The sequence below is a fragment of the Eucyclogobius newberryi genome, unplaced genomic scaffold (assembly GCF_026437365.1).
Source record: "Eucyclogobius newberryi isolate DKJ021-1_F unplaced genomic scaffold, fEucNew1.0.hap1 SCAF_9, whole genome shotgun sequence".
NCBI classification, from domain to species: domain Eukaryota; kingdom Metazoa; phylum Chordata; class Actinopteri; order Gobiiformes; family Gobiidae; genus Eucyclogobius; species Eucyclogobius newberryi.
Window position 1 is genome coordinate 38,211,682 of NW_027316532.1, and position 27,548 is coordinate 38,239,229.

The following is a 27,548-nucleotide window of genomic DNA, read 5'->3' on the forward strand; positions in this document are numbered from 1 at the left end:
TACCAAAATAGAGAAATACATTGCAATCAACTGGAAAAAAATATTTGACTTGTAAGCAATGGAAAATAACAAGAATAAATTATTTTCTTAATGCATGTGTGAGAATTGGCAGTATTTTGTTTTTCTTTCTACTTAATAATTAAACCTATAACTTGATAACATTTTGCATAGAATGTCACAGCTTTTCACATGTTATTTATTTACATTATAAAACACTGCTGTGAAATGGTGTTTTATTGTAACTCTCCATAGCTTTGTGCGGGCTATAAAATCCCTCCTGAACCGTGCCATTAAAACAGTTTGTCACTGTAGATCTAATTGTTTTGCTCTGTTCATTTCAGATTCTTGTGCAGAAGACCACGCAGCTCGGCCTGTTCCAGTACCAGCCCCTGCTTATGGCCCTAAGGTGCGTCTCACGGGTTAATGGAGGGTTCCATTTCACCCTGTAGCTGAATTTTACACGAGCTACGAGCTAAGCAGCGTGGGAACAAGCGGGACCCTTCTGCTAATCTCACTGTTTGTTTGGCTGAGTTCAGAAAGGGGGGAAAAAGTGTAGATTTCACCACATATAATAGAACATGTGTTTGGAGCTGTTACATGCCAGTGCGTTCTGGCCGGAGTCGGGAAAAGTAGAACGCCGTTCACCGCAGTATTGTGATCAAAGCTGTGAGTCGTATATGTTTTAGCTTGTTGGGGGAATGCGTCCTGAACCTTTTAGCTCTGCTGTTTGGCACGGGACAGGAAGGAGTTTCTACTGCTACCAAATCTGTTCTTTGTAATGTATAGGCCTACTTTTATCTATATATTCCTCTATGTGGCACCAACAATCACCAAATAATGTCAAATATATATTTTTTTTTTTACCGTAAATTTGGAGCTGATGTATTTTTAAATACATTTTATACATGATTATACCACAAATGTCAGGGTTTCCCATAGTATTCTGACAAGGCACTGACGAGCTGTATTTAAAACTTTATCATTATTGTTATTTAATGTCATGTTTGAAGTAAAAAAGTTTTACTTATGGCTTCTTTTTAGTCCTTTTTTTACAACAAAAATAATACAGTTCTTTTTTTTACTATGTGTCATAAATTGGACCTTGAGGGAAATTTTTTGCCTTTTCAATTAATTAGAAACTGAATTAATATACTATAATAATGTCTTTACCCTCTATTGCTGGCATTTATATTATATGTATATCATATTCACCTGGCATCAGTGCAGTGCTAATGTAAGATCGATCTAAACAACTGTCCATGCTTATACCCAGTGTTGGGCAACTTACTCTTATATTGTAATACTGTACATTATATATTACAAGCTACAGTGCTCAAAACTGCAATATTACTGTCCCAAAAATGTAACTGAGTTTTACTACTTGCATTACTTTAGTCGTTTGACAAATTAGAAGTTCACTATTCTTTTCATAATATTACAATGTATTTTCCAATCAACACAGAACTGGTTGTTTACAGTATTTTTGATTTTCATGATGATAAATTCATGAATAGTCTTTATACTGAGTTTAAACTGTCTGTCCCCCACAGTTTAGAATCACAGCTGTAAATCAACTTTCACTTGCACCTGACTGATAAAAGCATTTGAAATATTTTGTGCCAAAATACTCCATCAGATCAACAGCTCCATGAGAATTACAGCCGCCTGGCGCACGTTATGAAGAAATCTACAACAAACATGAGACACATTTCTGTCCTTTTCTATGGCACTTTGGAGTCGTTAGGATCAGTCTGAAGTTTAGGCCGGTGTTTGTCATTGACGTCTGTGTGATGTGATCTATTGTGATGAGAGAGAGGGAAAAAGGCGTGGACTCTGGACCGCCATGGAGCCTCGAGTCCCTAAGTCCATAATCTGTGTGATGTGGGACAGGAAGCGCTTGTAAAGAGCAGTGAGGAGCAGGTTTGATGGCACGGGCCCTCACAGAGTGCAGGGGCCGCCTGGAGAAGCCTCTTGTAACTCGCATTACTGAGAATGAAACGAGTAATACGTATATTATCCGTTTTCAACTCAATAATGTGTTGTATTACTGCGTCACAAAATGTTTGAATACATGACTAACTGTTACTTTAGTGGTGCGTTACTCCCACTGCAGTCTGAAAACATGTGGCTGAGTGACATCCATATTATGAAATACATTGCATTCCAGTCTTACTCAATGCATTTTCTTTATTGCTTTGGTACACGTTCTCCCCGTGACCTCTTGTGCTCATTGTTCGAGGACTAAAGGGTTGATTATTTAGATTCTGGGCTGGTCCGGTCACATTCTCTGGCGCTGACACCTTCCATTGGGCTGGCCTCACTGTCACTCACAGCACTGGGCAGAGCTCCTCGCGTTAGAGCTTTTGAGTTCCTGTTTGGAGACCAGCTTAACTTGTTGGCACCTACACCTCAAGTAGACTTTCTGGTCCCATTGTGCACTCGTGGTTGGTGTGTTATCTGCTGCTGATAAACGTCTCCGTCTCGCTCCCGCTGTCCTTCCCAAACAGGGCTCTGGATTAGTAACAGAGGAGCTTCACCTCCTTGTGTCAAGTGCATCGCAGGATATACTATTAAGTCCTTTCAGAAGTTGAGGTGACGTCAGAGCAGATTGAGGACCTGACTGTGTGATGTAATTTATGAAAGACTGCACTCTGCCAATAAAGATAAAGATGCATTTCCTGCTGCAATATTACAAACCCAGTCAGTCGTGTCGTAAATCAGGTTAAAAAAAACAGCTAAATATAATGTTACTCCACTGTTCAGACGGTCCATCCTGATTCTGTAATTGTGCACCTTCATTGTTTAACTTTTGTAGTGCCCCGACCAAAGACAGGATGTGTGTCATACGCCCTTTTGGTAACACTCATTGCTGTTTCCTATTTAGGCTTGGTTTAGCCATTTTTATCTTATTTCAAATATCAGAGAAAAATGCGTTGCTCTTGCTGATAATTGAGGTATTGGCCGAGAGCTTTGTTTTAAATTCACTACATTTTAAGTTCTAAGTAACATTTAAGGTGCATTGTCAGCTTTAACCATTAGGTGGCAGTGCAGTGCCTTTGAACCTCGTCTTTCCTCTCTTCTGCCTCTGTTGTTTATTGACATGAAGCTGCAGCACAAGTTGAAACATGTGCTCACCTAAAGATGCCACAGACCCGTCCCTCTCTGGTCCAGCTGACTCCGGGCCCTGCCTCGCGCTCTTCCTGTTTTCGGGGCCCTGTAAGCCGCGCTGCGCTGAGGCGGGTGGGACCAGGACCGTACATTGTTCCCGGAGTTTCCTCTTCCACATTCCTGGGCTGATTGGGATCGGAGGCCTCCTGTGCTCGGGTTATTGTTCTAAGTCAGCAGCGCCGCACTCTGCAGGCCCCGGCCCCTCAGAACCCACAGTGGCCTTCACTGGTCTTTGTACAGTGCATCTTTGCTCCGTCAGTCGCCCCTCTTTCTCTGACTCATGGAGTAACCAATCCAAGCTTGACCTGTTGAATTTAGTTATCCTCTTTCACATGCATAATCCATCCCCTTATTTCACACCCTGCATGAGAAAATACCATTATAATTTGGACAATTTAGCAGCTCCTTAGTTTGAATTCTCAACAACTTATCAAAAATACATGTCCCCAAAAACAATTATCCTCAATCTGATTGTGTCTTTCTTTCTATCATCTTAAATAGAAAAAACTGCAATATTTCAGTTATTGCTAGTTCAGATATTCATATAACTTTGAGTACAATATTTAGATTGAAAAGCTATATTGGTGCCAAAACTGTGCTGTAATATCTGACATGTGAGAAAATCAAGTGTAATGTAAGTGCAGTAATATGAAGGTTTCTTGAGCTCAGTTTCTATACCTTTGGGTCGCCTTATGCCAGTCGCTCTCTAGAGGGCAGAGTTTCCCATTAACTCTGACTCACTGCAGTTAACGTTGCGTTTCATTCCCACACTTAATGCTTACTCTGCAGAACTGACGAGGTGGAGACTATTCAAATTATAGCCAGCCAAATCTATTGCAATACATGTGACGATGCGAAGTAACGTCTTGTAACCTTGTAGTACTTGTATTTGACTGGCTCAGTGGTACCTTTTTACAGCACTTACTGAATTGTGTCAATGACTATTTGGCATTATGTTAGTATTTTCTCGATTGGTAACAAAACCAAGGTCGTGTCAGGTCTTGCCACAGCCTAAGGACGTCCTTTTTATTTATTTGTTATTGTGGCTATAGCGCTCTGACGTGGAAACTGCTTAACTTAAACACAGTCAATTTGTGTGTACTTCTTTAAAGTCTGTACAGTCGTTATGCTTCAGAGAAGGACAAGCCAGTCATTTAAGTGACACAAACTATTAGTATTTAAGGGCTGCTCTCTCTTACACTCTTGTGTCCCATTATAATTGGCCCTGGGTTTAATTGGCCCTGGCTTTTTTCCCTTTTTTAAAAAAAAACTAAATATGATGCAAATGGGGTCAAGGAATATAGTGTGCAGTGTGCAATAAACTTCTCATATGGGAGACATTGCTTTACCTCCTCTATAATATATTATATACACGGCTGAACCAAAACTAATCTAAAATGACAAGTAGCTGCCCACCTCGTTGTCATGTGGAGTGATTGGTTGCACTGATCACGGCACATCCTGAGTCTCCATAATAACTTGTGCTGTAAAAACTGCAGTGGTTCCTTTACTGCTACTTTGGCAAATGTAAAGCCGTCTTTGTCTACGCTTGGAAGGACTATTCATTTAGTTCCCGCTGGTTTCGGAGATCAGCAAAGCGATGATTTCTTCATCAGGCGGCGAGCATTTATTAGAGTCAGCAGCCCTCATTCTGAGCTTTGGATGTTTGGAATAGTTTGAGAGAACTGCAGTCTGTGCCCTTCATCAGGCCTTGCAGCACTACAGTCTGAGACACATTTGGTTCACACTAGTCTGTTTCATTTTGCATTCACAAAAATATTTCATGCACTCAAAGCAAGATTTATCATTGTTTTAGAACAAAACTATTGTGGGAAATGGTGCATTACACTGATTGTAACCTGGTAATTGACAGATTTAGTGGGTGTTTCATAGATTTAATATTCTAATATAATCCTATACAAAGTACCCCTTCATCATCATACACATTATTACTCATAAATGTCTGCAAAACAAGAGACCTCAAGGTGATCACAAGCACTGGATCTGAAAAGGACTTTTACTTGAAACTTATTGATTCATATTTAGCTTATTTACTATTTGACTGCAGACTGTGCCCATAATACTATAAATGACAAACGACTTCTTATTTAAAGAAGTTAGAAGTGCAGCTCCCCCACATTTATTATGTAAGCACTGTATGAAACTCACTTTGTACTATCTATTTCTTATCTGCCTACACACCTATTATAAACGTATAGCCTCATTTCACTCCATAAATACAAGCATTTACTTTTGTGTTGCCAGTTATCATTTCTCCTCACGATATCAGTGCGAGCAGACCATAAAGTGCACTCTTCCTGCTCCCCTCCCGAGCTGTCAGTCTCGCCCCTGCGTCTTTGGCCCTCGTTTCTCCGATGGCACCAGAACACACGGGGAGAGAAGGGCGTGGCTCTGTGTTCTTGTTTGTTGTGATTGGGCCATTGCCATTGCGTTATCTCCCATAAAACATATTCTAGTTCCACCCCAGATAGCACCCTTGCCCCGCCCACTGGCTGCAAACATCATAGGAAAGGGTTTTTGGTTACCTCCCCACTGCTGACAGGTGAAGTCGTTGATGAAGGAAAGTAAGTTGCGCTCCCTCGTCGTCACATGGGCGCAATAAAGGAAGCGCGGTGTTACCAGCCAAACAACTTTACACGAGCTGACGGCAAGTGTCTCTTCTGGTTTGTAAGTGCATTGTCGGGTCAATAACAACAGGCAAGGAAGTGAAGCTAGCTGCTCTACTGGACTTGCCTTGAAGATGTCAAATGGGAACAGAGCAGAGTGGAGAAGTGATCGGGCCTGGAGATTTGGATTATTTCTAGCTTTAAGGAAGTAGAAATCCCAACATGGAGTTTCTCAAGAGCCTGGTCCCGGCGTCCATGTCCGGAGACGCTGCTGTGGGGGACCACTCGGCAGGGTCAAAGGAGACGGGACCCAGGCTATTGAGGATGAGGAGGCTGGGCCTGCTGGCCATGGGGCACACGATAGAAGAGGACACGCCAGAGCCGGGGGGGCTAGATGTGGGTGCAAAAAGACACGCCCTCAAAGGTAGGGTCAAAAACACTGTGGGCTCATTAACAGCCGTGTTGTTGCGCTTCTTCTAATCAAACACCATTTATTCTATCAAAAATATAGATACTTTGTTAAAAAATAATGGCTTTGTTGATGCCTAATTAACTGCTGCAGCAAATTGGATCCTTGTTTTAAAAAAATAAATGTATTGATGATATTTTGGGGTGAAATGGGGAGGAGAGCAGGGAATCTGACCGCACTGAGTTTAATGTGTGTTTATAATGTGTGTGCAGCAGAAGCCACTGTCTGTGATCTACATGTGATTGTATCAGTTCGACTGATGAAGTGTAAATCTGACCTAAAGTCATTTCAGTATTTGCCTGTACAAGGGCTAAACCTAAACTAAAAACTATATATATTAGAAAATATGAACTGAATTTTTGGCTTTTTGTTGACAATTATTTTGTTAGACATTATAAGATCTTATAATGAAGCCCTTGTTAGTTTTATAATGTTTAGGATTTCTAAATGTATATATTTTCATTATTTGAGATGTAGGTGAGGTGCATTCTATATTGTTAATTATTATTGATGTACAGCTCTACCTACATATGATTTTATATTAAATTGATAAATGGCATAAGGCTGATGGCAGAAAGACCCCATAACTGCCATAAAGTGTGATAATGATTGTTACACTTTGTAGCAACAAATCTACTCCTAAAATATTCTTATTATTTTGCATATATAACATGTATTATTTGCATAGTAGAACTTCCCTTTGAGTCCTGTAACTATTAAAAGTAGCTGCTGCATCAAGCTTCTATAGTCACGGTCAGCTGCCCAAAATAGGAAGAGCCAACTAAGGAGTGTTTTCTTAGAAACTGATGAAGATTGAGATCCAGTGTGACAGATGGCAGCTGTGGCCAGGGGCTTTATTTTTTTTGGTTTCCCAGATTGGATTTTGTTGGACAAAGGTCAACGTCTGCCCAACTTGCACAAATCTACTGACAAAGAAAGAAAAAGAACATTAATGTAGTTTGAAATGTTTTCACTTGATTGATTTTGATAATTTTTTTCCCTGACTAATGGATGACTGATGATCACATGTGAAGCTCATATTTTTTAAAGGATGGGTCTAATAAAGAAGTAGTTATAGTTTTGTGGAAGACATGTCCACATATGCAGTGGGCGTGTGCAGGTGATCCAGTTTGCAACAGCCGAGTTCCGATGAATTTGTGCGGCGCTGCCTGTCGGAGCACGCTCCCACTGTGTTTACTCATGGCTAAAGCACGACTCCTGCGCTTTTCTGGCTTATAAACTCATATAATATACGTCTTTCTTATTAAAGTCGCTCTGACAATAGTTCTGATGCCACAACATTTTCCCATATGCTACCGCTAACACCTAGCGTATGGAATTCTAATGGGTGTCACGTTTTAATTTCTGATGGAGGACAGGGGCCTACGGTTTGGGACAATTCACTGTTTCAAAAAAATCAAACAGAAAATGTAACTTGGAGAATACCTTCCATATTAACCATCTGGCACAAGTCCTGTGAAAATATATACGTATAAAACATATTTCACCTTTGTTCATCTGATATGTTACATTCTTTTGATTCATGTGGTTAGGGCCTTTAGGACATATATTGGTTTGTGGCATATATAAGGTGGCATATATAAGTGTGGATTAGTTTATTATTCCATCTTTCCACCTGCTGTTCCTTTTTAATAGATCTTGTCAAAACATGTGAAATATGACAAAAGCAAACTATCATAGAATTGTTCCTTGCCCCAGTTTCCTCCACCTCAATTTATATGATGTTATGTGAAAACACCCTGTTATTACCATATTATTACATTTTATTGCTTATTTGGAAAGAGGTTTGCAGTGGCTTTTGTTCTCCGTGCTTACCAGCGTGTGTGATTACCCCAGCCATAACTTTCCACTGAACAGCTCAGAACATTGTTTTCTTTCCTCTCTTTCTTCCCAACTTTAGGAAACATCCGCCATATTAGAAAGCGCTCCTTCTTTTCACATCCTTCTGTGGCCGGGTTTAGGGGTCACACTGGTGAGTTGTTTCTGGAATAGAGAATGAGAGCTCTCTTCTAGGTCAGGTATGAAGTGAAGTACTATTACTCATTTTCGGAACCAAAAAGATGCGTAAACTAACAAAAACTTTCAAACAATTAAAGGGGATATGATTTTATACACATTTGTTGTTACAGTTGACACAAAAATGATGCTTTTTGGGGAGGTATTTGGTATTAAACTGTAACATGAGTAGATCATGACTTTGCATTTTGTTTATTGTAAACCACATTATTGATGTAAAGCGTCGTGATAGAAACAGATCTATGGACTTCCTGTTCCAAACCCCCGCATTTGCATTCTGGCATTTCATCCTAACAAGCAGCAGATTTGTATTTGTTTTTATTGTTAACTCACTAAAAGGGATATGTGAAGGCAGAAGCAACAAAGAAACGTCTAAAAAAACATAAAAAAAACCCATTAGACTCTGGTTAAAAGCTCATTAAAGTAAATTTTACATATGTCCCATTGAATCCACTGGAGGTCTACTAAAGACCACACGTTCCCTTCTCCATAAACTGAAGACTAAGTAAAGTTAATGTATTCGTTTAATAATAACACCTGCAGTTAATAAATACAAGATGGATCTGTTTAATTCCATACTGTGGAATGTTTCAGGCAAGGCCATTTATGTCAAGCAGGTGACAGACCCTCCGCCAGAAAATGGACATAATGCACCGTTTGAATTGATTTACCTTGTTTTCTCTTTACTTTTCCCAACAAACTTTTTAGAAAACTAAAATCAAAAGAAGTTTACACATTTTGAAGATGCTCGTTATCCTCCCTCTTCTAAAATGGGTCAATCTCCTGCTACAAGTTTCATGTAACCATTGTAACCATTGTAACCAGTCCTGTCCGGCCACGCCCTGCTGCAGAATTGGCACTGGCTTTTGAAGTGGTTACTGTTTTCGCTCAGTCATTAGTCTTCACGTGAACTCAGAGATGGCAGCTAATTATTTGGTTAACGGGTGCAGCAGGTTCTGCTGAGTTTGATTTGGGAGTATTACAGAACATGTTTATGTGTGTAATCATTTAGGCTTGTTTAAGGATGGGGGTTCTGTGGCTTATTATCATCAACTGGAAGTCATTGTTACTTTTGAAGAAGGGCACAGAAGAGTTTTATCAACACTAACAAACCTATATCATTTAAGGATGTGTTTGACTAATTGGTTTAACTTTTAGTCTCTGCAAAAAAGAGTTTTAATATTTGCTTTGCTGCTGAGCTGCTCCTGTGGGACGTAGACTTCAGCTTGACTTGTCTAAAATGAGATTCACCTTTTGAGAACAAGTGTTGTTTTTTAGCATTTAGCATTTAAGCGTTTGAAGAGTTCCAACTGCAGGGCAAAGAAAAGATTCACAAAGAAAAGTGCTTACAGTGGCTTTGTGAGTTTGGGACCTCTGGATAATCCATTATTGTGTGATTAACGATCCTTGACGATCCCGAACAACACAATATTATAGAGTAGTATTGTTATTCATTCAAAATGTCATACATTTTATGTCTGACATAAAGAAGAAAATGTATGTTGAACAGCAAAATAATGGTAGAATAGTAATGTACAACAAAGGATTTATCTTTTGTTAAATTGTAACATTTTATTGTGTGATAATTATGGCTTTGGTCAAATAGGTTTTTCTAACGACATGTCCTATTGATTTAGTCACTAAAAGGGGCGTGGAAAAGCTCTCATAAGTATCTGCATGATCCGTCCAAATTGGGAAATTTACACAAAAATAACAACAAAAAAGAGCAGGAGAATAATACTAATAGAAATAATGAAAACAAATAAAATTATGGCGCAAGTCCCATTAACAAGTTTATCAAATTTGTTAATTTTCAAATGAAGTCTTAATGTAATGTTTTCCATTAGTCACAATGTCAGTCCAGTCCTTGATCGTTGGTGATGTTTGTCATGCAGTTCCTTGTGATGACCTTTTTCAGTCTGCAGTGCATTGTTAATTTTAGTCCAATATTTCTGAACAACAGGACCGTTCCAATAGTGGTTTGCCTCCTGGCAACCACACTTTCTCTAACAGTTAGAATTTACTTGTGAACTTTAGGTACTTTGACATGATTATGAAACAACTTCATACATTTTCCCAACAAAATTCCCTCCAGATGTGATTTTATTGTCCTCCACTGAGACGTACACACAATTCCCATTCTTTATCCGTCAAACAAAGTTACCCTCTCTTTCCCATTTGTTTTAGAGTAAAATAGCTGTCCAGATTAGCATTGATACTATTTAGATATTAATCCCTGTGAAAGTTTTCAGAATGGTCATTACAATGTTAATTTCTTGATTACAATAAATCCTTATTTGTAAATACCTTTTACATGTTATTATCCTTTACAAACTGGTGAAAAACGTTGTACCTTTTGTAATCCAGAGCTTGAATCTCAGGTAGTTCTATTTGATACAAAACCTTGGTCAACAACAATATTAATTCAGAAAAGTAAAATGGTGTATTTCTACCTCAAAGGCAGATTACGTTAGCTCACTTTCATGTCTTCTCCTTTTTTCTGTCCCACATGAACCCTTTTAATGTAAATAAAATAAATAGTCCACTATTACAAATTTCGGTTGACTAAATTAATGCCATCGACCAATTAATCGACTAAACGACTAAAGAGCGGCCGCATTAGTGACATCTCTATTTGATTATTTTTGTAGAAAGTTGTGTTGATGTCATGTGAGCGCCGGTTGTGCTGCGATGGATGCATATGTCGTGTCCTCCGCAACTCAAGCCTAGGAGGAGGTCAGGGATTGGATTACAGCTCGATCGATTATTGTTCCCACTCCTGCCCTTGAGAGCGGCCCGGGACAGGAAATGCATCCTCCAGTCTGCCGCTCCGGACGGGGCCCTCTGCTCCATGTCTATGATGCTCTTCTGTCAGTCAGAGCTGTGAGTTTGTGAATGGGCTTCTGTACCTCACCTTGTCCGTGCATTTAGTGTTAATTTGATCAGAGCTCTTCTCTCCAGGAAGTGTGCTATAATGGTTCATTTGAAGTCCTGTACGTGCGTCACTTGGAAGACAATAGCTCCAGACGGACAAACTCAGACCTCATGTTGACTGTAATTCCTTTGCATTCCTCAAACATTAAATCTGTTTAACACTAAACAATGGATAGAGGCTCTGGCCTTTGTTTTGTCAAATGTTTCAATCTTTAAACCTACACAGTTCAAAGGATTCTTTTAAACCTGAATGTTTAGGGCACCAACAAAAACTATTATATTTTCATTAAGCTAAAACCAGCTGTGGCCCAGTGTAAACTGTTCAGTTTCCTTATACGTCCTTAAAATGTGAGTGGAGCCTCCACTGGAACAGCAGTGGCCCTGACAAAGCTTGTGCTTGTGCCCTGTTTGTTTGCAGTGAGCGCTGCCTGGTTTTGCATAACTTGTGTAGTGAAGGACATGTGACTGAGAGAAAGACCGAGGGCGAAAGACAGAGATGAAGACTGGACCACAGGGACAAAAGAGTGTTTGTCTCAGAGCAGCTCCTAGTGCCATGCCCCACACAATATTGTGTTAACAAACCTGATCTTGTGCTTGGCTTCAGATGACTTTGAGAGTCACGCGCCTCTGTGTTTGGTGAAGTACACACAAGATGAGCCGCAGATGAACCTGCCGTGTCTCACATTCAAACAAATGAGCCCTGTATGCTTCATGCGGACAAAGCAGTGATGTAATGCTTATGACTCCACTGGGTGTGAACATTTAGCAAATGCAAGGATCATCAGTGATTTGAATTAAACTTCCAGTGCAACCTGTACTCCCAGTATCTTTTGTTCCACTTAAATATACTACATGTTCTTTGTTATTGAGACGCAAATGTGCAGTGCTGAACTTCTTGGCTTAGTTTAGTCTCTGGTACAGTCTCTCTTGCATCCTCCCTTTCTGTGCTGCTCGTGCTGCTGCAGTCAGGATGACGCATCAGTATAACTGAGGAGCTTTCAGGAAGTATGCGTTTGATAGGCCAGAAGAGGCCGTGCAGTTGGCTCTGACATGCGCTAGCATCGCTGAACAGCAGCCAGTGAACACTCGCAGCATTTTGATGACATCACCGCCCCCCACTTGGCTGCTGGCTGTGTTTGCTGTTGGGACACGCTCTCTCTCTTTGAGAGAATAGAAGCATCAGGGAGGAGCAGAGCCGGGAAGGAGGGGCTGCTCTGAGCGAATGGGGAGTGAGAGAGTGCTGGGAGGCGGAGGAGCTGACAGTGCTAGCGGGCTAGAGCTGGCACACTCAGGAGGTTAGGAAAGAGGAATATTGCTGTATGTTGAGACTTTTGTTGTGAACTGTTTTGGTCGCTGATTTCTCAGAATGAGAGAGTTCCTCTGAACATTTACTTGAGGGCTGTTCTCTGTGGCCATGAGGGACTCTGTGGATTGGCCCATGGGCAGAAGGCATGTCTTGGGTGGAATACTTGTTTAACTGTGCGGGCCATGCTCTTGCTCCTCTTCCTCAGTGCAGTCAAGTCCTCAGTGTCCAGGTGGAGCAGACAGCCACAGTGTGGGATGCACCTGTGGAGACCGGAGCTCCAGTCAGGGACCTCACACCAGGGCAGATTTCTGAGTGGAATGAGTGGTTTTCCTAGAATAATTCTGACAGATATCCAGTAACACTTGGTCCCTTTCTGGGAGCCCAGCTTTTTAGCAGCGATGCTGAGCCTGCAGGATTCGGTCTTCTTCGAGATCAGCATCAAATCTCTGCTCAAGTCATGGAGCAGCAGCTGTGAGTACCTCATATTTACATATCACTGTGTCCAGACTTATCTGCCTCATCCAGACTGCAGGCTGCACACGCTTGTATGTGACGCTTGCTCCAAGTTATCACCTTTTCTTAAAAGTAGCTCATTAATGGAGACCGATTTACACTTGTGTATTCAGGTGACAGACAACACTTCTGCAATCAAAGACTGCGTTTTTACTTTTCTGCAGTTAAATCCCTCAGAGGTTGGTGCAGCACTATCCTTTTTAGTTTAGTCTTTCTGTCGTAGATCCTACATACCCCAACAAACTATGTATGCTGTAACTATCTAATATTCAACTGTTTGGCAAAACTAGTATTAAGTGATGTTAATTTCAAGCTTCACAGACTTTCACTTGTTTTATCGGTGCACACCTGATAAAGTTGGCTCTTTTGCATTCGACCCATAATGCACTCCTTCATCGGAGGATGAGGTTGTCCTGAGCCAAGCAGGGGTACTTGTGGGTTTTGTCTGGCAGATAAATTATACATTCACACAGGCCATTGCAGTGTTTTGCTTTTCCTTGTCCATACCTATGACCTCTGATTACGTTTCTACATGTTTACTGTGCGGTTTCTCATAATGCTCATTACATTCAGATTTCACTGATACACAGTAGTCAGAAAAATAAAAATCAATTTCTGCGCTGCACTCACCGCCTCCATTGCAGAATTTCCTCCAGTTTTAAAACCTCCTCTGTTCCCTTTGGAGCAGCTAATGTTTCTGTGATATTGATCCGTCCTCTTGTTCCCGCCTGTTATTAGCCGCTGCTGACCATCAGATCCAGGAGGATCTGTGGCCTGTGAGAGCCTCTGCTGGAGCACAACCAGACTTTGTTTTGAATGGGAATCTTACTCATAAGTTATAATAATTTAGTAAAGGTTGATTTAATTATTATTTTTTTAATCCAAAATGACACTTTCTATGATAACAAATGTCCATTCTGTCTGCAGTTCTCCGATGGTGTCCAAACCTTTTCAAACGGACACTGTAAATGTTTGTGTGACGCCTTTTCACTCTTCATGTAGGCTACTTCACATTTTATTTGTGTAATCCACCTCAAAAGTAAAACAAACGATAGTGTCCTGTCTTTGCCAGGCCCTGGTTGCCGAGCAACCCCCATGTATTCACAAGACTCCAGGAAGTGTTGGGGCCAATTCATTCTAGAGAAAGTTCTCGCTCTGGACCTCTGTTAACTGTGTCCCAACATAATTCAAGCTTCACAAGAGGATAAGGACACACATTAAGTTTATTTACATACAAGACAAACTCACTAAGCAGTTTTATTTGCCAATATTCTTGTTTAGTGATGATGAAGAGCCAGTACTAACTTGTCAAAGCTGGAGCATGTTGAGACACAATGGTAAAGTTGGTATGGCCGTGCCACATAAGCATTGGCTGATTCTATTGTCTTCAGTCAAAAGTGTCCCATACACACTGTGCATTCCTGACCCTGTGTGGTTGTCCTGTTGTCCTGACGGCCAGGAGAGCATGCTTTGGGGAGGCATTTGTTTTTACTGTGATACTGTTCCTGCTATAACAGTTGTGTAATACTTCAGTGCTTTGTTTCTTTAGCTCCAAACTTGAACTTTCCCTGTGGGGTCTCTCAAGGCGCTCACATCTAGGGAAGTAGTTCTTATAACCACTCAAAGTCATGCTGGGGCAAAGACGGACAATGAAGCTACTGTACTACAGCATGTGACTTAAATTTGACCAAATATAAACAATACAGCAACTCAGACGGTCAATGAAGGCTTAGAAATGTCATCAATCTTTGCCTGTTGCTTTTCTCTATTTTGCACAGCACAGCAACTCAAAAGTCAAGGCCATCATATCACCAGACGGAGTAATCCTAAATGTTTGCATGTTTGCAAAGAAAGCCTTGTGTTTTTGAATAGATTTGAATATAAAAACAACCTGTGACCTCAGGATAATGACTGAGTCACCACTGCCTGGGAGTAACTTATAATAGTCACTGTCCAGAGTCATTTTCATTTGGGTGTTGTATTTGAAGAAAGTTGTTCATGGAAAGGAGGGACAATGCTGGGGCTGTGCAATATGAAGCTGATTTCTTATTATCATTGAAAATACTGCATGTTTCAAAATCTTAAGGTCCACAAACTGACAGTAGGCTTGAATCTGGTTTAAAATGTACTATTCATTGTTTATGAAGTAAGTAAAAGTAAGTTAGAAAAGGATACCAGTATTCTTCCCACAAGGCAAGTTTATTTGTAAAGCACATCTCGTACACAAGGCCAAGTGCTTCACACAACATGAAAAAATGCATTCAAATCACTTAGAAATTACAGAAATCACACAACGGTTTAAGACATAAAAGTCAAGAATGCAAAGAAAATCCTTTCAGTCATATGCACAGCTAAACATAACTTAAATTTGAAACTAATACATATTTCTATATAGTTATCACATATTTCATAACATCCCTTAGTTCCATCTTTCTATATTTAGCTGTTCTCTCGAAATGCGGAACATTGAGTCTGAGTTTTGGTGAGAAAGTGAGACTTGTTGGTTCATATTTTGAGTTTTTGTGTGTCAAGGGCCAGGCTGCGAGACAGATGTGGGAGCAGTCTGGAGGGAGCAGCGTGTCTCACTAGCACTGAAGTAGCTGCCTATGTGTGACATCACTGGGTGTTGGTGGAGCACAGTAAACAAAAGGGCAGCTGCTTGAAAGGCCTTCTCTGTGACAGCATAGATGGACCGTAGCATTAGCATCGGCACTGACACTAGCTAAGGGTGCCGTCTATCCACAAACACTTTAATCTCCTTTTATTCAATTCATATTTTTTCATCTCAAAGCTCCGGCTGCCAGGTCACCGACTACATTTTAATAACTCTGTTCTTCAGCAAGCAATTTGTTACAAATAATGTGCTTTCATATTAAGGCAAATTTAGGTGAATGCTTAGAATCATTATGTTGACAATCCAACTTCAGAGTTTATAGAACTACACAATTATATATTTTTTCCTTCTTCTCTTGGACCGTATTAAAAAACACTATTTAAACCGTGCCAGGATTTTCTTGGTAAAACAACAAAAATAAAACGAACAAATCGATTTGCAATTTATCTTTTAATAATAGGATTCTGGTCGTCACATTTAAAATCCAGGAGAATTGACAAAAAGTCTGAAGCGTAAACTGACAGAACATGTTTGTACAAACAAAATACAGGGTTGGCAGTTTTTGTGCAGAATAAAACGGGATATTTTGTTTTGTCTGGAGGAAATAATGCTACTTGAAATTGAAGCCTTTGTGATTTGCTAATTGCCTCCATTAAAATTGCGTATTCTATTGCTATTAATTGTGCAGGTCTAGTACAGCTCGAATGCTCTTTGGTGGTATTCACTATTCAGACAGCATGAGAGTTTCTGTGACAACCAGGAAGCTGCAGAACAAGGCCTTTTCCTGGGAGGGATCAGGGTGAAGGGTCAGTGTGCGGCCGCCACTTGGCCCGAGTCTCAGTCTGGGATGGACCAGATCCAGAAATTAGTCAACAGACTTAAATACACTCTAATGTCAGTGATTAACCATTTATTACCTATTTCTGTCGCATGGCCAGTTCATTTATTGTTTGGACAAATGTATTCCTCATAGATCACACTTAAACAGGATATTGGGCAATCAGAGTGTCTGGCTTCATAATGGTTTCCCTTTGTGAGTGAGGCCATGCCCTTAAATCTTGCTTAATCCATCCACCTGCACCAAATGTAAACTCATCCATGTATTTGCCTACATGATTTGAATGGGATACAAAATACTTGCCATACGTAAAGACACAGGGCTCATCATGCGCCCGATAAACACCAAGATTCTAGTGAAGAAGATGAATCCTTCCCTGGTGTTTTGTAATACTTCACACATCTGTCTCTGCAGCCTCTACCCCAGTCAGCAGCAGCGCCAGTAGACGCCGTGCGCCCGCCTCAGTCACTCCTCTGTCCTGGGACAAGCAGCACATCGCCGCCATGTCAAGCATCACCATCGACCCCGAGCTCAAACCGGGCGAGTTCGTCATCAAGAGCCTGTTCGCAGAGTTCGCTGTGCTGGCGGAGAAGAAGATCGAGATGGTCATGGCCGAACCACTGGTAAGAGCTAGGGATGTGAAACATGTTAGTCATGATTATTCTGAGGGGAAATGTTGCGATTTTACAATAAATCACAAATGTCATCGAAAAGAAACTTGATATTGTATGTGTATATAGAATATTCCCGTGCCTGCCTACCATTTAATATAGATCATTTTATAAATCATTATTGTCACAAATGGTTTAAATAATACAAATGTAAACTTATTGGCACCTCAAGCATGTGCATGTTTTGTGATTTCTGTCATGTCTTTGTGATTTTAATGCTTTTTCCCTGTCGAGTGAAGCACTTTGAATTACCTTTTGTACAAGTTGTGCTCTACAAATAAACTTGCCTTGCCATTGTAGCTCTTTTAAGTATTATATATCGGTTATTAGTGAGATGAGAGCAGTATTATGTTTTTCATATGACTTCAGTCTCTTTTTCTGCGTCCCTCACAGGAGAAGCCCCTTTCCCGATCCCTTCAAAGAGGGGAAGATGCACAATTTGACCAGGTGAATCAGTCTGTGGTGTACATGATGCATTGAACCGGGCCGCTCCTCCCAATCAATCCCCTGCTCAGTGACCCATCCCCAGCCCCTCGTTTGTGGCAATTACACAGAACTACACAAAAGGACTGCATGCTGCATACTGCGTTGTTCAGCACAACACAAAGCCAATGAGGAGATGGCGCTATAGATCCAGCTGTCCCTTTGTGAGTGAGGCAGCCCAAATGGGTCTGGAGAGTGCAAAAGTGAGAGGACGGGAGAAGTGCTGTGTCATCCCGGGCACTATATCAGCATTGGGCTCTGGACGGGCTCTGTCTGGCAGCATAAGGGCAGAGGCAGCGCTTGCATAACTCCTGCCTTACATCCATCATCCTCCCCTTTCCTTTAAACACATTGCAGGTTCAGTTTAATAGTTGATGAGCTCCGGCCACGCTGCATGTTTTATGTATCTGATGGTGGCTCTCGTGTGTGGTCGAGCCCCTGATGGACCATATTTATGGTAATCATCAGAGGAGCTGGTCACTGGTACAGCTGACTACAGAGTGTAAAAGTCCTGTTTTGTCACGGGTTTAATTTGCTTTGTGCATAAAAAGGCTGTTGGTCTGTTTATTTGTTTAAATCACTAGCTCAAGGTAAGTTGACTTTTGCCAAGTCAGTCTGAAATGAATAAATACTATAAAATCAATGAATAGCGAGTTTAGGTCGATTACTCTAACAAAGTGTTGAATACTTTACTAAACAGATTAATACTTCACCAAATAACACTTAAAGGGATGTGTTTGTGTCTTGATGCTAATACTAATTGCACTATTTAAAAATCAACAGCTAACTGCCACTTCATGCACAGAGCTAATTGCAGCATGCAGATTTAAAGGGGCAAACTGCCACCAGTCTTGTGTCTAAAAAAACAACAAAAGCTAGTGCATTTTAAACAGTTTGCAGCTGTCCAAAAGTTATTCCTCATTTTGTTGACACATTCTTTGCCATCAACAACATGAAAACTCTCATTCTGAGCTGTTTTTTATATCTGTACTGTGAATTTGAGAGTTATGTTGTTTTATTTTCATAACTTGTACATTCATTCACTTTATTATTTGATCACAAACATTACTTGGTGCTTTATAACATGAAAAGCCATTATCATTTATGTAAAATGATGTTTGAAGTCATGCTCTGTAAGTTAATGCTCAATTGTGTGTGTGTCGTTTGCAGTTAATAAGCTCTATGAGCTCAATAGCAGAGCACTGTTTGCCCTCCCTTCTGCGCACACTCTTTGACTGGTACCGGCGGCAGAGCGGCACCGAAGACGAGTCTTATGAGTACAGACCTCGTATCGGCACCAAGTCCAAAGGGTGAAGCTCTCGACGTGCTCACATTGCACAGCACTAAGAGTCTGGATGTGGCTGAAATCATGTTTTCTTTTTCTAGAGATGAACAGCACCGGGACAAAGATTACCTTTTGGAGCGGAGAGACTTGGCCATAGATTTCATATTTTGTTTAGTTTCTGTTGAAGTTCTAAAACAGGTAAGTGACAGTGCACTTTGTGTGCTATAAATACTAGTGAGGTGGTGTGAGGCCTGCACCTGTGCGGCCCCATGGTGACGCTCTTATTCAGCACAATGTGACGTGAGCGCTAAACTTGGATATAACATACATATCAACCTAATACATTCAAACCATATATTTGTGAATGGGTATTTTAATTACAAACAGCTACACAGTAATACTTTTTTTTTTAAATCAGTTTTTTTTCTTCCAAAATGTTTCATTAAAATGCCCCGTACCTGCTTATTACTGTCTGAACAGTTGGATAAACGGGGTTGGGTTATTCCTCACTTTCCTAATGCATTCCTGGCATTGAAATTATATGCACATTTCACAACTTTTGGAAACTTATGCTAATAACAACTAACATGCCAATATTGCACTAGTGCTACTTCCTGGTTCGCAGGATACAAATGCCTTATAATTAGATCCACACAGCAATAAGTGTTTTGTAATTGATATCGTGTGACAACTATGATGTTGAGGTACACATCTGATAAATGTTATCAGATACATTCATATTACATTGTCTTTATCTTGTCATGAGTATTTTATTTCTGTAGAATGATCTTTTGATATTTTTTCCCCCTTTTATAAATTTGCCAGCAATCTGCATCTAATTTAGGTTGGGCTACAATAGACTGCTTTATAAATGGAACACATTTGTGTGTGTGCATAATTATGCACACGCACTTATTACTTAATATTAAGTTTTTATAATCTCATGGGATTTAAGTATTGTCTGACCTCTAGGTGTCAATATTTTAGTTTTATAATTCTAATAAATGCCACAGAGCTGCAGTATTTAATATTTGTGTAGCTTGGTGTGTATTAATATTATTCATTGTAGATTGTTACAGTCCATGAATTGATTGCAGTTATTAGTGAGTTTACTCACAGCAAACAAACACTGTGGCATTACACCCACATTAAACTGTGCTGCCTCTGAATGTTCAAACTGAATTCAGCATTTGAACCTAGAGCGGCCCTTGGAGACTAGAGCTGTGTTGTCCTTGGCTTTGCTCCTGTTGTGGGGAAGTAATGAATGGAGCTAAGAAAGAGCAAGAATGCTATCAGCGCTTCAAATAAGACTAATGACACTGTGTTTACATCACAGATTCCTCTTCACCCAGTGCCAGATGGTTTAGTACATGAAGTCCTAAACCTGGCGTTTAAGCACTTTAAACATAAAGAGGGGTAAGTAGAGCGCTCCGCTCACACACGCTCCGCTCACACGCGCACCTGATGATTGAGAATACCGTTGACTTGTATCTGTCATAGCGATGATGGACTAAAGATGCGCTAAGTACTTTTTCCCGGTGAAGGGTCAACAGCCGCTTGTCTCCACGGAGATGTTATTGCTTTCCCTTCAATGTTCCACAATATTACATTAAATGTATTTCTCTCATTGAGTCAAGCAGGTGACTTCACAAGGACAAGGTTCAGGTCAGATCTGTGGAATTGTGGCCCTGCTAACAATAAGAATGCATGTTTTCTTCTTCATCAAATCTAAGAAAATGTTGAAATGAAATGGTACAGATTTGAAATCCCTATTAAACTACCACGGTCAAATGCAATACTGTGGAACATTCTAGGAAAACAATATCTCCATGGATAGTGTGGGGCACCCTGGGAAAATTACATAGTACACCTTTTTAAATTGACAAAAAACAAAAGTGGGACACGGTCTAAATTGAACCCTAATGAAACTAAGACTACAGTGTTGACTAAAGCCAGACTTCTCTAGAACTGACCCTGAAATGAACCAGGACTTAATCAGACTAAAGGCCGACTCGGGCCAAGCAGGTACTAATGGAGAAGAGCCATGAGGTTCAGATGTAGACTTTGGTCCTGTTATCTTTAGTTACTGTTTTGTCCCATTCACAATGTTGATGCCTTGTATTTCCAAGTTTGAACACGTATACAGGGAACTTTAACCACATTTATGTAAACCAAACCAGGCCCAGCATTATGTATGTATGAATCACCACAAAACCAGGTGTAACCAAATACAGACCAGTGCAAAAGCCAAACTAAAGTAGTTCAAAATGAAATGTGAGATAAACATTAGACTGCTTGTACCCTTTGTTACACTCACAATCTCTTTATTTTGACAGTTACTGTGGGCCCAACACTGGCAATGTGCACATCATTGCAGATCTGTATGCAGAGGTCATCGGAGTCCTTACACAGTCAAAGTAAGCTCATCATTCATCTTTAAACTAATCCATATCCTGTTTTCAAAAGTTAGTAGCCATTTAACGATTCTCAGATGATGTATGTAAATAATTGTGTATGTTTCAAAAAGATCATATGTTTTACACACACAAATTTCAATTCCAATTTTCAAATATAATGTATTTATTTATGGCAGGTTGTTCACTGGCATCTTTCACACTGTACGTTTTCTCCAGGTTTCAGTCGGTTAGAAAGAAATTCATCACAGAGTTGAAGGAGCTGAGGCAGAAGGAGCAGAGCCCGTACATCGTCCAGAGCATCATTACCCTCATCATGGGCATGAAGTTCTTCCGGGTTAAAATGTACCCTGTGGAGGATTTTGAGGCATCTTTTCAATTTATGCAGGTAAAATAAACTCATTGTGCTCTGTTTCAGTATCTTTATAGTATATGTAATAGTGGTGCACCGATATGGACCTTGTGGGCCCATAACAACTTCATGGGAAAAGCTTTGGTTGATAACCAAATATAACCGATATTAGGCCAATATTTTCTAAACGCCTCTTAACAGCAGAAACCACAGACTCTACAGAAAAGGAACAATAGCATTACAAATTATTGTTATTCCGAGAAGAAACATTATCATCATAATTATCTTGAAACATTTGCTGCACGTTTGGTGCATGACCATCTTCATTATGCAACATTTTAGTTCCAATTTTAGATTTGGCTTGTTATTTTGTGTGTATGTTTCATCTAAAGATTCAGTTACTTGACATCTAAAAATGTTGACATCTAAACGGTGCTAAATTTAAAATGAATTGTAGTTTATCTACTGCCCATGTACATCTCTGGTGTTTCAGGAGTGTGCCCAGTATTTCCTGGAGGTCAAAGACAAGGACATCAAGCACGCATTGGCCGGCCTTTTCGTTGAAATCCTCATCCCTGTGGCTGCTGTGAGAAATGACAAATATCCAGTTGAAATGTTATCATGAATCTGAATGAGCTTGTTAAGTGTATCATTCATTCCCAGGCGGTGAAAAATGAAGTGAATGTACCATGTCTGAAAAACTTTGTGGAGATGCTTTATCAGACGACGTATGACCTTAGCTCTCGGAAGAAACATTCCTTGGTAAGAGTTTTTCTCTTTCATACCTCCTTTTTACCATGACGATTTGGCCTTGAAGCCTGAATTCCTGTTTTTTAATCTAATTCTCTGTTTCTTCAGGCTCTGTATCCCCTGGTGACTTGTTTGCTGTGTGTTAGTCAGAAGCAGTTCTTTCTCAACAACTGGCACATATTCCTCCAGAACTGCCTCTCGCACCTCAAGGTACCTCCAAACACTTACCTCAGATGAAATGATGAACAATCATGACCACAATTTAGGTCAGGTAACACTTTTTAATAACGCAGCAATATAGAGCGATTATAGAATATGATGATATAATTATGACTTATTCAGTGTATTTATACAAGGCACTGGAAGCGCTTTACTAGGCAACGTGGGGGAAGTGTCTGAAAAACACAATGACATTCCCTCTAGCGCTCCCCTGTGGCTCCTGGTGGTCCAGCGGTCTCCCATCAGTACCAACCAGGCCCTGTCCTTTAGCTTCTGAGATCTGACCAGATCAGTTAATGGAGTTGTAATCATGATTACAATTATTGTTCCAATCAACTGCAAAAACTATAGAAGTTCTGATGGATATTGGTGCTTGTTCTGCCCCACAAAACCTGGGGCAAAGCCATTTATCTACTATGGCTTTTAAACATAAGTCACAAAACATGACTAAACTTCATGTGTTTTCATATTAATGCATTATTATAAAGTGTTACCAGCTTTCATATCAAAACTAGCTCTTTGTTAATTTGAAATACGGTCTTATGATGATTATGAAACTTCAAATTAAAAGCTTTTCTGGGTTCCCATAACAAGTTTGATTGTAAAGGTTATAATTGGCAGAAAATGGGGCTGACTTATTGCTATGACAGTGAGAAACACAAATCAAAGCTAAATTTCCAGTAGAGTTTTCTGTGGCTCTGTCGAAGATCATAATGTTCTTTCCCTCTCATTATAAAACACCAGATCGGAACAGGAATAGCACTTGATTAGATAAGGCTATAAAGACCTTCTTGTTGTCTAAAGAGGAAAAATCACATCCTCAGCTTTATGATCAAAAATGGCTTTATTCAATACAATTCAAACTCGTGCAACTTGAGCTACAAACTGGGAAAAATAAACATGCAAAGATCTAAAATATCACACGTCTGAATTTGAATCCGTAATTTCAATCGAACAAGTAAACATTTGTCATAAAAAGGCAAATACGAACAGCGGTGGTGCACTGATATGGACATTTTGGGCCGATACCGATGTTATGGGGAAAGCTTTGGCCGATAACCGATATTAGGCCAATATTTTCTAAATGTTGTGGTTATTTTAAACACTTGAACGCCGCCTCCTGTAACCGCAGCAGCGACAGTCTCTCCTCCTCAGACTCTGCTGTTTTTCCTCCTTCTTTAAACCTCTCACACTGAAGTTAGACTGAGTAAACATGTCAAAACTGATCGTCAAATAACGTCTGAAAAAACCATTGCGTTTATCGCCGGCTGCAAGTGACTTTGTCACGCTTATATTTAATGATACGTTTCGTCTTAAACTGGATTAAAGTTTCTGTTCTGTTAGAATACAGCTTCTTCTGTCCACGGAGCTGTTTTTCTTCCTGTTTCTGAAGGGAGTTAACTCTTTCATTACTGGAGCGTAACCATCACAGCTGAAACTGATATCACTCGTCAGTGACGTGAATATCGGTCGATATATCGGTGCACCCCTTATGGACAGAATGGAATCAAACGGCAAGTTTGATTAAATGTAATAAATGATATGCTGTCTTCCCGTGCATGTTTACAAATGTCAGTAACAAATTTAAATAAAGTCTAGCTGAATAAATACCTTACATGTTTTATGAAATCAAACCTGTAAGGCTTTTATTCAGTGACATCGTGATGATAGATAGTGCAGCTCTTCTGAAAAGCCATTTCCCAAAACAAGTAATGTCAGTATTGTTTTGGAGTATGTCGTTATCACAAGTGCTGTTCAGCTCCGGTCTACGACTCCTTTAAAAGCGGATCAAGCCTCTCCTGCTCGCTCCTTGATCATGAACCAGACTGACTGATTGAATCTCCCATTGACTGCCCGAGCGACTTAACGACCTTTTCCCATCCTGCATTGATTTTCCCCTCATGGACTCTGATCATTGGGTGGATACATTTGCGTGTTTCTGGAGATTTCTGAATGGTTGTGTCTGACGTCGCAGCATTTTTCTGTGTAATTTTTAAAAACGATTCCTGGTGAAATAGAAAATCATGTGGGCTTGTGTGGCTGAAGTAATGATTGCAGATGCTCAGGGCTAATTGTTTGTTTTTTGTTTTAACCATACGGTGGATCTGCGTTTAATGTAGCGTAACTCATTAATGTCAGTGTGCACAAATCTTTTATAGGACACAGTAAAGTTATTTGCTACCAGAGTTTGACATTATGCAACAAACATTAAATTCTGTGTCATCGTTTGAATTGAACTGCTCAATGAAAGAGGAATCATCATAATAAATGGCACACTCTAAATGTTAACTGCAATAGCATATTCAGCTGGATATCCACATGGTTAAAATGAAATAATGGTATTCTTTGTGGCTAGAAATCAACCGGTGTTGCTTCATATCTGCTTTGATTTTGATTCAATTCCTGTTTTCCATCCAATTTCCTGTTCTTCGTCTTCGTCATTTTCCTTTTGTGTCCGCTGTGTCTTTTAACTTGCAGACCTCACTCACACACAGTGTTTATCGTAATTACCTGACCAACACTCACTCGCATAGTTTAAAATGCTCTGTACCAAAAGTAGTCGTCACATGCCACTCAAATCCAATAGTTCATTTCCACTCGTGGCATGTTGAAACTACATGTTTACAAAAACAGTCTTCAATATTTTGTGTTTTTGTGTGTTTTTAACTTGCATTTTATCCACCTCCCTGCGTCCTTTGTCTTCTGTCATTTGATCTTTTTTTCTTGCATTGACTTGCTCCAGATGCCTTCTAACAACAGCATCCGAAAGCAGATTGAGACGCTGCAGGTGAGTCTTTGGGTGTCCGCGAGGTGCCTGACTGTTTCCCTCTGGTGAAATGATCAGGACAGGACGAGGTTCAGCTCTGCGCTCGCTCTGCGCTCAATGGGTAGAACATAGCTCTGTTTGTTGTAGAGGAGAATATGCTGTAGTAGCTTGTGATGCGACTGTCGTTTTGTAGTCAATTGATTCTGATGTTTGAGTCTTACCATAGAGAAGCTTTACCTTACTGGCTGAGATCAAGAAGTGGCTTCAATGGGGCTGTTTCATAAAACGGCTTTAGTGCATAAACACTGCACTTTGATCTAATTTTAAGGGGAATATGTTTCATATTCATTTTATCAATATCCCAAAATGTTTTTTTTTTTTTTAATTATTACTACATTAATGTTACTGAACTTGTGAACAAAATGTGAAGTTGGTTTATCTTTAAATGATAATTCTAATAGGTCAACATATTCAATTAAAATAATAAGTAGACTATCAAGAATATGCACGTAAGCCTACATTTTCAATATTTTTTCTATATTTTCTGGCCCGTAGACTTTTTTAGACAAGAAGGGACAGAGTGTAATGGGGGATGAGAGATGGGAGGACATGCAGTAAATTGTTGGAGTCGGGATTGGAGCTCACAACACACGGAGCATACATGTGCTGTGCTTTAACCACTGGACCACAGGCCAGCACAATTTGATAATTTTCTAATTCATAAATGACATTCATTAGGATGGGTTTGATCTTTGAGGCTGCGGCTTTGTGTTGGTAAAATACTCCTTATGTGCAGTGTAGTATTATAAAGTTTGCCCGTTGGTTCATTTAATTCCTCTGATTGTGTCTCACCAAACACAGGTTTGTGTCCTCGTATCTTAAAGAGGTTTTGGTGTCGGCGTGTGCTCCGTAGTCTTGTATTGTGTGGATTAATGAGACTGTTCGGGAAAGGCCTGAGTGAGACTGGTGAAACAGACTTATCCTGTTAACTTCTGCTTATGCTCAGTCATGCCAGAATCAGACAGTAAACCTGGCTTTTTATGAAACAGCCCTCAGAAGTGTAGTAGACCTCCCATTCATACATAATCCCTTCTAATGCTTTGTATCATCTATTGTAGATACTAATGTGACTACAAAATGGAAGCATAGATTTGCTCTGTAGATTGGTGCTATAATGTGATGTGTTGTAATTGTTAGAAGGCTTTGTCACTTCATTGACTCGATTTAATATTGTGACTTCATATTTTTTGGACTTCTATGTGTTGGACTTTTTGGCAGTTTTTTTAATTGAGCTACATTTTATTTGCATTTCTCATTTGTCTTCTCATTTATCACAACTTGTTTTGAAATGTGATGCTTCAACCTACTATTATGATACCTCACCTACAGTACATGCATACATACACATACATATTTGTTTTAACACATTTGATGGGGATATAGTGCACATGTTATGTTATTAGGGGAACTTAACAGCTATTTTAATAGTTGCCCTATAAACAATGAATGTGTCCTAGTCAGATAGAAGATATTTTAACATGGATATAAAAAAAAATGCAAATACTAATGGTGATTGTGCGCAGGTACGTATAAGACTTTGGGCCCAAATCCAACCTCTCACAAATGTTTTTTCACGTGTCCAGAACAAAGACCCCAAAATGTCTCGTGTAGCACTGGAGTCCCTCTATAGACTACTGTGGGTCTACATCATCAGGATCAAGTGTGAGAGCAACACAGTCACACAGAGGTGGGTTACTTATTATTATGGGGATGTAATAAAAGCCTCTCGTTGCACGTTTATTACACACTCATAAAACATCTACTGTACTTCCTCTAGTCGACTCCTCAGCATCGTTTCAGCACTCTTCCCCAAAGGATCCCGGAGTGTGGTTCCCAGAGACACTCCCCTCAACATTTTTGTCAAGATTATCCAGTTTATAGCTCAGGTTTGTTACACATGTGCTTTGTATGATCTATGATTGATCATGATTCAAGTATAAGACTTTATCTGGGCTGAACTGAAACTAGATTTTTGCTTATTTAAACACATAGACATTGATTTAAGTCTGTAGTTTCAGGCTGCTGTCAGTTTCTTTCCAAT

At 39.9% G+C, this 27,548-nt stretch overlaps 1 protein-coding gene across 11 annotated transcripts in view; it reads left to right on the forward strand.

The window, feature by feature from the left end:
• Positions 1-290: 290 nt before the first annotated feature.
• Positions 291-27,548, forward strand: part of fryl (furry homolog, like) — a 55,314-nt gene continuing 28,056 nt past the window's right edge. For 2 of the 11 annotated variants that reach the window (XM_072439439.1, XM_072439440.1), the window contains exons 1-15: positions 5,993-6,219; positions 8,186-8,257; positions 16,921-17,129; positions 17,571-17,624; positions 18,831-18,970; positions 19,047-19,143; positions 20,282-20,361; positions 21,282-21,362; positions 21,579-21,747; positions 22,205-22,297; positions 22,375-22,473; positions 22,570-22,671; positions 25,424-25,468; positions 27,091-27,194; positions 27,285-27,393. In XM_072439439.1, the coding sequence (XP_072295540.1) occupies positions 6,018-6,219; positions 8,186-8,257; positions 16,921-17,129; positions 17,571-17,624; positions 18,831-18,970; positions 19,047-19,143; positions 20,282-20,361; positions 21,282-21,362; positions 21,579-21,747; positions 22,205-22,297; positions 22,375-22,473; positions 22,570-22,671; positions 25,424-25,468; positions 27,091-27,194; positions 27,285-27,393 (1,656 nt within the window). In that variant the 5' untranslated portion in view covers positions 5,993-6,017. Of the gene's footprint in view, positions 407-5,990; positions 6,220-8,185; positions 8,258-12,522; positions 13,013-16,920; positions 17,130-17,570; positions 17,625-18,830; positions 18,971-19,046; positions 19,144-20,281; positions 20,362-21,281; positions 21,363-21,578; positions 21,748-22,204; positions 22,298-22,374; positions 22,474-22,569; positions 22,672-25,423; positions 25,469-27,090; positions 27,195-27,284; positions 27,394-27,548 lie in introns of those variants that run through there. The other 9 variants (XM_072439442.1, XM_072439449.1, XM_072439441.1 and 6 more) reach the window with 8 other exon arrangements.